The following is an 11,492-nucleotide window of genomic DNA, read 5'->3' as shown; positions in this document are numbered from 1 at the left end:
TGATCTCTTAGGCCCTTCCAGCTCTCACGTTTCAGGAAACCCTTCAGGACAATTTAGGACAAATGATGGCCTGAGTCTAAGAACTACAATCCCCACAATGCCCTGCGTTTTTCGGCTCCCTTTTGGGATCCTAAGAGGAAGACCGCGCCTGGAGGCGCTCCCCACAATCCTTTGCGGTGCTTCAAGGTGGCGGCACCCAGTGGCGCCATGAGCGATCTGGAGAGCAGCAGCAGCAGCAGCGATGAAGAGGAGCTGGAACGGTGCCGCGAGGCAGCGATGCCGGCTTGGGGCTTGGAGCAGCGCCCGAAGGGTCCAGAGAAGCCAAGAGTCGGTAGGGGACTATATTCGGGGGGTCTGGCCGTAGAGCGTATGATCTTCCCCTCAGGCCTGAGAGGATGGACGGTGAAGAGGGTGTCACCGGGATTCGACTTCTTTCCCTGAGGAGGCTCCACGGCCTGGGTAGGGTTCAGAGTAGGATTTAGAGTCAAAATACGGTCCAGGGCAGCGGGGCGGGTTGTTCCATTATCCCAGTCAGGAAAACCAAGGCACCAGAGTATCTCTTGACTCTGTCTCCTTGGGTGCATCCTAACTGTTGCACCCTGGGCGGCCCGCCACTCCTCGGAGATCACTGCGACAGCTGGATTCTTGCATCCAGCCTTTCTTCGGCTCCAACACTTCGCCAGCGAGCTGCGTCCCACACCTCCTTGACCGTGACTCCCTTTGCTGTTGTTCAGTCGCTCAGTCATGTCAGACTCTGCGACCCCATGGATTGCAGCACGCCAGCCTTCCGCATCCTTCACTATCTTTCCTGTCCTTCACTGATTCCCTAGTGCCCTGGGAATAAATCCCAGACCCCTTAACATAAGGGCGCCCAATGGTGGGTAAAGTGCAGAGGACCTGTGAATCTTAATGGGAAAAATATTTCATCTCACTTTCACCGGTCTCTGAAATTTAGCCTGTCTTTCCATCATGCGTGTGAACAACCGCAGTAGTTTTGGCAATACCTGTTACTTTGTCTTAACAGAAGTCTCAGACTTTCAAATCCCATTAGCCTTTCAGATATATCAAAAATATTTTATTCACAATATGTTGGGAAAAAAATCGTTTCCACTCATCCCTGCTTTAAAATTAAAGTAATTTTGGACTTCCCTCGTGGTCCAGAGGTTAAGAATTCACCTGCCCGTGCAGGGCACACTGGTTTCATCCCTGGTCCGGGGAGATCCCCCATGCCACAGGGCAACTAAGTCCTGAGCGCTAAAACCACAGAGCTGGTAAGCTCTGGAGTCGGCGCTCTGCAACAAGAGAAGCCGGTTTCTGCAATGAGAAACCGGAGCACAGAAACCGGAGAGTAGCCCCCAGTTGCTGTAAGTAGATAAAGCCCGCAGGCAGCAACGGAAACCCAGCACAGCCAGAAATAAATTAATTAATTAATTTTTTTTAATTACAGTAATTTTTAGGCCCATCAGTAGATTTTAATACATTAATGAAGAAGCATATGTATAAAGTATCCCAAATTTTGCTTTTTACTCTTAATGATAACTGAATTTCACTATCACTGGTTCTCTTTGTAATCCTATGTGTTGTATTTTTTGCTTCTAAAAGATTATTCTGAGAAGGATCCAGGCTGCCAGAGCAGGCCATGGCAAAGCAAAGTTAACTCCTGCTTTTGTTTTAAAGGACTCACAAGCCCTCGGGATCCAGTGGCTAAGACTCCATGCTCCCAATGCAGGGGGCCTTTGTTGGATCCCTGGTCAGGGTACTAGACTGCATGTTGCAGCTAAGAAGTTCATAGGCCGCAGCTAAGGATCCAGAATGCTGAAACTAAGACCCGGCAGAGCTGAGTAAATAAATAATTTCTGTAAAAGTTAAAATAATAAGTAAATAAAAGGACTTACAAACCCTTTGGTAATCAGTTCCCAGCCTTTGGTAATCAGTTCCCAGCCTTTGGTAATCAGTTCCCAGCTTGCTTTCCTGCCACACGTTCCACAGCTAGGCTCCAGACCATACTATGTCCTCTCGTCTGTGGTCACCATAACTCTGCCGTTTTCTTTTTATTTTCTGTGTGCAGAAATGCCTTTCCATCTCCACCACTCACTCAGTTCAGTTCAGTTCAGTCACTCAGTCACGTCCAGCTCTTTGCAACCCCATGGACTACAGCATGCCTGGCTTCCGTGTCCATCACCAACTCCCGAAACCTATTCAAACTCATGTCCATCACGTTGGTGATGCCATCCAACTGTCTCATCCTCTGTCGTCCCCTTCTCCTCCTGCCGTCAATCTTTCCCAGCATCAGGGTCTTTTCCAATGAGTTGCTTCTTCCAATCAGGTGGCCAAAGTATTGGAGTTTCAGCTTCAGCATCAGTCCTTCCAGTGAATATTCAGAACTGATTTCCTTTAGGATGAACTGGTTGGAATTCCATGCAGTCCAAGGGACTTTCAAGAGTCTTCTCCAACACCACACTTCAGAAGCATCAGTTCTTCGGTGCTCAGCTTTCTTTATAGTCCATTTCTCACATCCATACATGACTACTGGAAAAACCATAGCTTTGACTAGACGGACCTTTGTTAGCAAAGTAATGTCTCTGCTTTTTAATATGCTGTCTAGGTTGGTCATAGCTTTTCTTCCAAGGAGCAAGAGTCTTTTAATTTCATGGCTGCAGTCACCATCTGCAGTGATTTTGGAGCCCCAAAAAATAAAGTCCTGCCACCACTCACAAGCAGGAAGAATTTGGGCAGGGTACTTAAGTCTCACTGTATTTAAATTTCCTCATCTGTAATGTGGGGTTAAGGATAGTACCCACCATTGTAAGGAGTGGAGATGATGTATCTGCAGTGCTTGGCACACATTAAAGGCCCTGTAAAGAGCAGTTATGTGGTTGGTCTCTCGTCATGGACTCATTTCCCCTTCCTGTCTGGCTCCCATTTATCCTTTAATACAGCTGAGACACCATCTCTTCAGGAGGACTGGGTTACATGCCTTCTCTCCACGATCGTCATACTTTATGTGATTCCCTTCATATGTAATGCTTTCCTTTCTTCTACAATTGCTTCTTTACTTATCCTGCCTTTTTTCCTTTCACCCCTCCAACCCCAGTACCTGGAGTCAACTGTGGCTCATACTTGCTCCACAAATTTATTGAGTGAGAGGTTGCATGATGTGAACTTCACAGGGACTGGTGTCTGTTCACTCTGGTATCCCCAGGGCCTATACCTTGCTCAGGAAAATGATTCTTAAATGAATGAACTTGCTGGAAAGGGGCCTCTAAGGAGTGAGGAAGCTGAGACCCTAGCAAGACTCCCTATCCAGTGATCAGCATAACTGAGCCCCCTTCGTTTCTCTCTTCCAGAGCACTTAGCACACAGCTAAGCACGCAGTGGGCACTCAATAAATGCTGGAATCAAAGTACACTTAGACGTGCTCATTCAGCATGGTGATGAAGAGGGGCTGTGGAGCCAGACAGCCTGGATCCTCATCCCAGTTCTTGTCGCTTGTTAGCTGTTTGGCTAAGCTATTTAACAGGGCTTCCCCAGGGAGGCATGGGTTTGATCCCTGGGTCAGGAAGATCCCCTGGAGAAGGAAATGGCAACATTCTTGCTTGGGAAAGCCCATGGACAGAGGAGCCTGGCAGGCTACAGTCCATGGGGTCGCAGTCAGTCAGTCATGACTTAGCACTGAACAACAACAAGCTATTTTACATCTCCTTGCCTCGGTTTCCTCTTCTGTAAATGGGGGATGGTGACTGCTGCACCCCCACCCCCACCCCCATTAGCCCCATCAGGTTTTTGGAAAGATTCAACAAGTTATAGGCGCAAATCACATAAAACAGTGCCCAGCACACAACAGATGGTATAGTTGTTTCCTCTGTAAATACCTCAGTGTTCATTATTTCCACAGGTGCTACAAATGCTAAGTTGCCAGCCAACCAGCCAAGCCTCAGGTACTGTGCACTTTGGATTCAGGTTTCATCTTTTCATTCATTGATGTTGGCCCCTGCCACCTGCCCCCCCAACACACATACACCCCATGTACTCCCTGCTACACCTGGTATATCAGGGTGAGCAAGACACATGTCTTCCCCACCCTCTCGGGAGCAGCCTCTGAGCTGGCAGGAGGTGAGATCCTTTCGTATGTGTTGCAGGCACAAGGTAGATGAGCACGAACAAGATGGCAACGAGCTTCAGACCACCCCCGAATTCCGAGCCCACGTAGCCAAGAAACTGGGAGCCCTGCTGGACAGGTGACAAACACCTACATTCTCTTTTCCTGCCCTCATTCATTCATTCCAGAAGTAATGGCCCCCGAGGCCTGGGAGCTCAGCAGATGTCAGTTGGCACCGTGGTAAGCACAAGGCATCACCCTGCCGTGCAGGGCTTGTCATTGTCCTTGTCCTCCAGCTGTGGGAGAAGGCTCCCATCTGTGAGAAGAAGCATGTGCCTGCAATCACGGAGGAGGGAGCAGAGTGGGCTCAACTCCAGGGCCCTGCTCTTAACCGCTGTGCTTTCCTGCTGCCCCCAGAGGAAGAGGGAACCCCAAGATGCAAAAGCTTATTCCCACCACAAGAGGGCAAGGCACCAGCGGAATTCCTGTTTCTTGAGTGCTTACTGTATGACAGGTGCTGCGAGAATATAATCTGTGAAGATCCAGGTCGGCAGGACTTCCCTGGTGGTCCAGTGGCTAAGACTCCACGATCCCAGTGCAGAAGGCCCAGGTTCAATCCCTGGTCAGGGAACTAGCTCCCACATGCCACAACTGAAGAAAAAATCACGTGTGTCACAAGTAAGATCTAGCGCAGCCAAAGAAATACTTAAAAAAAAAAAAAGATCCACATCAGCATTCCTAACGTAGGTGCCCAGGAACTCGAGTCCAGAGTGTGGCTCTGGGCACCAGGGTTCCAGCGGCAAAGAGGAGGTGGAGAAATGCTGTACTCTGCATACCCACTGTGCCTTGGGAAGTTAATTAATTTATCTTTATAATTTTATTTATTTATTTTTGGCCGTGCTGGGTCTTCGTTGCTGTGCGGGCTTTTCTCTAAGTACACAGGCTTCTCATTGCAGTGGCTTCTCTTGTTACAGAGCGAGGGCTCTAGAGCATGTGGGCTCAGTAGTTGTGGCTCCCAGGCTCTGGAGCGCAGGCTCAGTAGTTCTGTTAGTTGGCTTAGTGGGCTTAGTTGCTCTGCAGCATGTGGAATCTTCCTGGATCAGGGATCGAATTCATGTCTCCTGCATTGGCAGGCGGATTCTTTACCACTGAGCCAGCAGGGAAGCCCTGCCCTGGGAGATTTAGATTCTTAGTAGTGTCTTCAAGGCTCTGAGAAGTCCTACAGTAAAGAGTCGTGCATAACTTTGTGTAGTCCGGCATCTTCCAAGCATGTTTGGCCACAGTGCCTCTGTTCTGCGGATGACCAGTGGCGTGGCATGGGACTCGGTCCCAGGTAGGCTGGGCTAGATCCATCCTCACTTGACAAAGCCCTAGCAGATTTTGAAAGGGAGACTCAGGATGTTTGGGCCATAGTCCTTCAATGTGAAGTAACCATCAAAAAGGACAGATGAGCCCTCCCAAAGTGCACAGCTGCTGCTAATCCCAGACAGAACTTTGGGCCAGCCCTCAGCAGCCTGCACCCCCACGGCCTTAGTGCCGGTCCCCAATCTGGGAATGTGCTTAACATGTTTAGGAAGGTCAGTTGGGCATCTCAATCCGAGGGAGTGATTTTTCTCAGTGACCGTTCGGCTTCAGGGTAACCTGAAGGGCCACCTGGCATTGCAATGATCCGTGACGAGCGTTTCCCCAGGTGGAAATCCACCAGGGTGTTGGTCACCCACCATCAGGATAGTTCCTGCAGTGTTCTGTATTTATTCCTCTCCAAAGAAATGACTTAGCACAGCTATTCTGAGCCAGTATCTTGTGTTTTAAGGGCTTCCCAGGTGGTGCTAGCAGTACAGACTCCGCCTGCCAGTGCAGAAGACATAAGAGATATGAGTTCGATCCCTGGATTGGGAAGATCCCCTGGAGAAGGAAATGGCAAACAACTCCAGTATTCTTGCCTGGGGAATCCCATGGACAGAGGAGCCTTGATGGGCTGTAGTCCATAGGGTCGCACAGAGTCAGACACGACTGAACCAGTGTAGCACGCACAAAGAAATGATACCCCAGTTGGTCCCTTGGCACCATGGACGTGGTTTGTCCATGGTGGCAACATGACTTGGCACCATGGTTTCTTATTTTGGCCCAGATTGTTCATGGTTGTGTGGGGCTGTACTGAGCGCTGTAGGAGAGTTAGCAGCGTACTTCGCCTCTACCCACGAGATCCTAGTAACATTGCTCCACCAGCCGTGACAATCAGCTGTGTCTCCAGACATCACCTAATGTCCCTGCCGACTGACACTGAACCACCGGGTTAGATACCCGGGTCAGGGTCAGGACCCTGTTGGCATCATTTCTGTTCCCTCTCCCTAGACCGTGTCCCGTGCAGGATGAGGCCTCTGGCACCTACACAAGGCAGTTAGGAGAAGCGCCCAGCACATCGTTCTGTTTGCTGCACGGACGTTGCTGAGAGCGTTGGTCTTCAGTTGCGAGGTGACTGCCTCGCCAGCACTCCCCGAGACCTGCTTCCTGGTCTCGGCAGTTCTCCCCTCTTTGTGTGTGCTGGAGAAAGGGGTCCTGTGGAGCTCATTGCTTATCTTTTTTTTTTTGGTTGTGCCAGGTCCTCATTGCTTTGCTCAGGCTCTCTCTAGTTGTGGCGAGCGGGGGCTCCTCTTTATTGAGGTACGAGGGGTTCTCACTGCGGTAGCTTCACTTGTTGGGATCACAGCCTCTAGGCTCACGGGCTTCGGTGGTTGTGGCACGTGGGCTCAGTAGTTGCAGCTCGCAGGCCCTAGAGCACAGGCTCATTAGTCGTGGCTCACGGGTTTAGTTCCCCACGGTGTGTGGGATCTGCCCGGACCAGGGATTGAACCTGCATTGGTAGGCTCGGTCTTTACCACTGAGCCACCAGGGAACTCTACTGATTGCTTATCTTACAGCAGTAATCATCTTCATCATCGTTATAGCTGGCATTTACTGGCTCCCAGCCGGGCTCCATCCTCAGGGATTAGAATTCACGTTCTCATTTGAGCCTTGTAACAGCTCTAGGAGGCCGGGAGTCTCATCACTCCCAGTGTTCAGGGGGGTAACACAGGTTCAGAGAGATGAGGTTCCTTGTTAGTAAGTGACAAAAATCAGAACTTAAAACCCAGGTCTGAAGTCTGAGAAAGGTCAGTGGATTGTAACAAAGTCAGTTTCTCAGCTGTGATCATGGATGTTAGTTACACACAGTGTTACCCGAGGGAGAAACCAGGTGGGGAATACATGGGGTCTCCCCATATTATTTCTTGGCACTGAGTGTCAATATGTATTAACTCAAGCTTTTTAAATATTTAAAAAAAAAAAAAAAAAAAAAGCAGGTCTGCCTGTTATAGGAGCTGAACCTCTGAAACGTTCTTTTCCTCAGCTGATCATATTTCCCTTTTCGTGCTTGCTGCCAGGAAGTTCAGAACCAAACGTGTGCCCTCTGTCTAGCAAGTCTGTCGGGCTTCCTGGCCACACTTCTGGCTCTTTCTGTCCCTCTTGCTCTCATTTTCTCTTTGCCTTATTTGAAGTTGCATTCTGTTATACTATGAGTATCTTCAGAACTTCTTCAGCACTTTGTGGGATAAAGTAGGGTTTGAACCAGTGAGTCACCATCGTTTGAGCTGACAGGGGCTGTTCACCACGTTATGGCTGTGACCAGGCATGTTCCCATCAGCTGGGGGCCCTCTGCATCCACGCGTAACATTGCATTACTCTATCCCCTCCACTTAGCAACAACAAAAAGAAGTTTTAATTAAAAAGAATATTTGTTGTTGTTACCCAAAATCTCATCCTAAATCCACTGTCTCTTCCCGTAGCTCCATTACCATTTCAGAAATCGTGAAGGAGCCAAGAAAGGCCGAGGTGCAACAAGGCGCCCTGGAGGATGACGGTGAGCAGCTCAACTGTTGATAACAGCATTCCTTTATTAAGCCCCTCCTGTGAGTCTTGAGCTACGAAGTGCCCTTTTGGCATATTATCTTCCTTCATGCCTGCAGGCCCTGTCTGAGGCAGATGTTATGGTGACCGTGTTCACAGGGGGACCCATGAGGGGAGCTGGGGCCAGGAATGTGGCCACTGGCCTGAGGTGACCCTGAGCAGGAGCGCCTGCTGCACCCCACAGCCTCTCGCACACGAGTCTCTGTCCCCTGCCCGACTCACTGACCAGTCTGCAAGCTGCCATAGGCAGGCAGCTCAGCTGCTGAGTCCCAGAAGCCTAGGGAGACTTGCTGCCTTGACTTGGTGGCCGGCAAACCCTCAAGCACCCAGTCCCCTCGCTGCAGCAGAAGGAAGTGTGCTGCCTCTCATCCTGTGAGGCACCGCTCTCTATTAGACAGGAGCGATGCCCTCTGGACCAGGGGCTCCGTGAGGGCAGAGATGGGGCAGCTTCGGCACTTGGGGGCCCCTGGCTGTGCTGACTCTGTCCCCATGGGTTGCAGGCTTCCGCCTTTTCTTCACGTCCATCCCCGGAGGCCCCGAGAAGGAAGCTGCTCCCCAGCCCCGCCGGAAACGGTTGCCTTCCAGCTCCAGGTGAGATGACACATCCTCTCCTCAGGTTCCCTCATTTTGGTCAGATCCCCCCCACTTCCACCCACAGATAGCCACGTGGACCCCAGTCAGGCCTGGGCCTAGGAGGAGTCCCACCAGGTAGCTGGAGACAGTAGCTCAGTGGGAGCAGGAGAGTTTCCACTGGGGGCTGGATGTTGACTGCTCTCGGAGCATCTATCTCGTGCCTGACACCACACTCCTGGGACATCCCTGTGAAGCCTGGGCTCTGTTAAGATCCCCACTTGATAGGTGAAGACCCTGAGGGTTGGAGAGGTTAAGTCACGAAACGAGGTCACACAGCCTCGAAGGAGAGAAGCCTGTGTGGGAACCCAGGTCCGCCCCCTGGCCAAGCCTGAGTTCTCCACATACCGCCGTCTCTCCCTAGCCTCCGTCTGGTGGCCTGGCCTGGGGCAGGCGCGGCGCCTTTGGGGCCCAGTCCCGAGTCCCACTAACACTCCCCCCACCCTCCCCGGCAGCAGCGATGATGGCGACGAGGCGTTACGGCGCTGCCGGGAGGCGGCTGTGTCCGCTTCTGACATTCTCCAGGAGTCCGCCATCCACGGCCATGTCCCCGTGGAGAAAAAGAAGAAACGGAAGTTGAAAAAGAAAGCCAAGAAGGAGGACAGTGCTGACGTGGCCACTACCGCCACCAGCAAGGCCGCAGTCGGGAGGCAGGAAAAGGAGTCTGCCCAGCTCAACGGAGACCAGGCGCCCCCTGGGACCAAAAAGAAGAAACGGAAGAAAAAGACAAAGAAGCCCAGTGAGGCCTCCCCATCCCCGCCAACAAAGAGCGCTGCTGCTGTGCCCTCGAACTGAGCCCAGCGTGCGGGCCGGGAGCCCACCAGCTCAGGCTTCCCACAGGGACTAGCCTGTCTGAGCCCTGAGTCCCTCTCCAATACAAGAACTTGGCTGGCGAGTCCAGGCTCTGCCCGTGACTGGGGCCAGCCCAGGTGTAGGGGCCGAGAAGCGGTCATAGGGTGAGCGGGGCCTGCCCTCCTGTGCTCCCCCTGGGCCGTGGCAGACCTGTGGTACCAGAACATTCTGTGACCCCAGGAAGAAGGAGACTCCCAGTCACTCAAGGCTGAAGGCCAAGTAGTTGAGCTCCCGCCGCCTCGGCCTGGTGCAGGAGACGACCTGAAGGAGGCAGGGTGGGGTGGACCCCCAAGGCCCCAGAGCCCCTTGTGTGTCTCCCTCCACACAGACTTCGTAAAACACTGTCTAGAAAAGACAGAGATCTACTCTGCACCCACACCCGGTTTTCCAGAATTTTGTCTCCATAATGTGAATATGCCGTGTGTGATCGTGTCTCTGAGCCAGCCAGATTATGGAAAATATCGAGGGAACGGAAATGTAACAGAGATCTGGGTGCTGCCCCTGATCCCAAGTCAGTGCTGAACTTGATGAGCATCATGCAGGTGGGGTCCCCCTGCCTGCACCCCGGGAAGTGTCCCCACCCCAGCTTCAAGACGCAGGAAGTGGCACAGCACGCGCCTGGGGCTCCTGGACCCACGTGTCCTGCAGAAAGGAGCAGAAGTTCACGGTGAAGGAGGCGTTCCGGCTCGGTGGCCTGGCCGCGGAGATTCGGTGGAGCCAGGAAGACAGAGGTGGGATGTGAGTGTGTGTGTGCCGGCCCCGCCCCTCCTCAGGCCCCGAGCCCCCGTCCACCTGCCCACCCCACCTACGCGACAAGCAAGATACTGGACACGGTCCGTGTTTACTTTACTAAAAGTTAAATAAATGTACAGGCTTGCTCTCAGCTGACTGCAGGCTGCGCTGATGCTAGTTCTCCCCTTGCCCTGTCCTCCATCCAGGATGGAGGTGGTCTACGAGGGCCGGGTTATCTGCAGCAGCCCCCACCCCGGGAGATGAGGTCATGTGAGCCCTGGGCTGACATGGCTGCCTTATCACTCAGGACCTCAGCCTCCTCAGCGGTGGCGGGGGTGGGCTGGGAACCCTCCCCTCAGCCAGCTGGCCCTAGCTCCCAGGTGCAACCCCTCCACTGATCTTGCCTCTCTTCTCCCTCTGGGCCCCTCAGCTCTGCTTCCCCGGCCTTGCTGCTTTCTGAGCTCAGCAGCTTCACTCCCGAAGCCAGGAAGGGTGTTCCGCCCCACAGCCTCGACTTGGCACCAGGCTCTCACCAGGGGCAGGGATGATGCCTAGGCCTGCAGGGGTGGGGGGCTTTCCAGTAGATGCAGGATGCCAGGCTGGCCTCAGAAGGTGTAGTGCTCAGGGGGGACAAATGTCGAAGAAAACCGGAGGTCACGGGCTGGGGAGAAGTTTGGCTTCGGCGGAAGAAAGCTGGAGAGGCCTGCGTTTCCCCAGGCCTCAGCCCAGAGGAGCCACTCAGGTGAGGCTTAGGAGAGTGGGGACAGGTAGGTCTAAAGGGGCATGTGGTTAATAGCAAGGGGGCTTGGTGGAATGGCCTGATTGGGGCATAGGTGACAGAGTTGGGGCCACATTGACCTATGACCTCTGCCAGCTACACGGGCTGCTGTCCTGAGAAGTGTGGCTGGCAGTTCCCTGCGGGATGCAAGGGCTCCCAGCCTCGGGGTGGTTGTGTTCCAAGCGACAGGATTTACCCTGGGCAGCAGGGACAGTCCCTCCCCGTGACCCACCAGGAACAGGCTCTGCTCTCCAGCTCTCCACTGTCCCTACTTGAGCACTGAAGCAACCCTCCTCAGGTTGGGGCGCCTCTGAAGGCCCTGTTTCTGAAGCTGGCAGGATGGGGATGGGGACTGAGGCGCAGTTTTCCAGGGATGAGCAGCTGCCCGGTGAGCAGTAAAGGTTTGCAGGCTCAGATGTCCTGGTCACCTGTCCAGCAGACTGTGGAGGCTCCAGG

The 11,492-nt window shown here is 52.9% G+C and overlaps 1 protein-coding gene across 2 annotated transcripts; it reads left to right on the top strand.

Annotated features, from left to right (window-relative positions):
* The first annotated feature begins 141 nt into the window (after window positions 1-141).
* Window positions 142-10,414, top strand: C16H12orf43 (chromosome 16 C12orf43 homolog). 2 transcript variants are annotated; one of them, XM_055550134.1, is made up of 6 exons: window positions 142-331; window positions 3,896-3,938; window positions 4,140-4,238; window positions 7,924-7,997; window positions 8,545-8,635; window positions 9,130-10,414. In XM_055550134.1, the coding sequence occupies exons 1-6, from the start codon at window positions 208-210 to the stop codon at window positions 9,467-9,469; spliced, it is 771 nt and encodes a 256-aa protein (XP_055406109.1). In that variant the 5' UTR covers window positions 142-207; the 3' UTR covers window positions 9,470-10,414. The 2 variants fall into 2 exon arrangements, with proteins under 2 accessions (XP_055406109.1, XP_055406110.1); XM_055550135.1 differs by lacking the exon at window positions 142-331 and adding an exon at window positions 348-459.
* Window positions 10,415-11,492: the final 1,078 nt, after the last annotated feature.

Source organism: Bubalus kerabau, chromosome 16 (genome assembly GCF_029407905.1).
Source record: "Bubalus kerabau isolate K-KA32 ecotype Philippines breed swamp buffalo chromosome 16, PCC_UOA_SB_1v2, whole genome shotgun sequence".
Classification (NCBI taxonomy): domain Eukaryota; kingdom Metazoa; phylum Chordata; class Mammalia; order Artiodactyla; family Bovidae; genus Bubalus; species Bubalus kerabau.
The sequence above is the reverse complement of the archived record's forward strand: the minus strand, read 5'-3'. Positions and strand labels throughout refer to the sequence as shown.

Excerpts from the sequence above, each read along its gene's own strand:
- C16H12orf43 (XM_055550134.1), top strand. The coding sequence starts at position 208 with ATGAGCGATCTGGAGAGCAGCAGCAGCAGCAGCGATGAAGAGGAGCTG. Across the intron at positions 3,939-4,139 it reads GCCAACCAGCCAAGCCTCAG|GCACAAGGTAGATGAGCACG; the intron begins GTACTGTGCACT and ends TATGTGTTGCAG. Across the intron at positions 4,239-7,923 it reads CTGGGAGCCCTGCTGGACAG|CTCCATTACCATTTCAGAAA; the intron begins GTGACAAACACC and ends CTCTTCCCGTAG.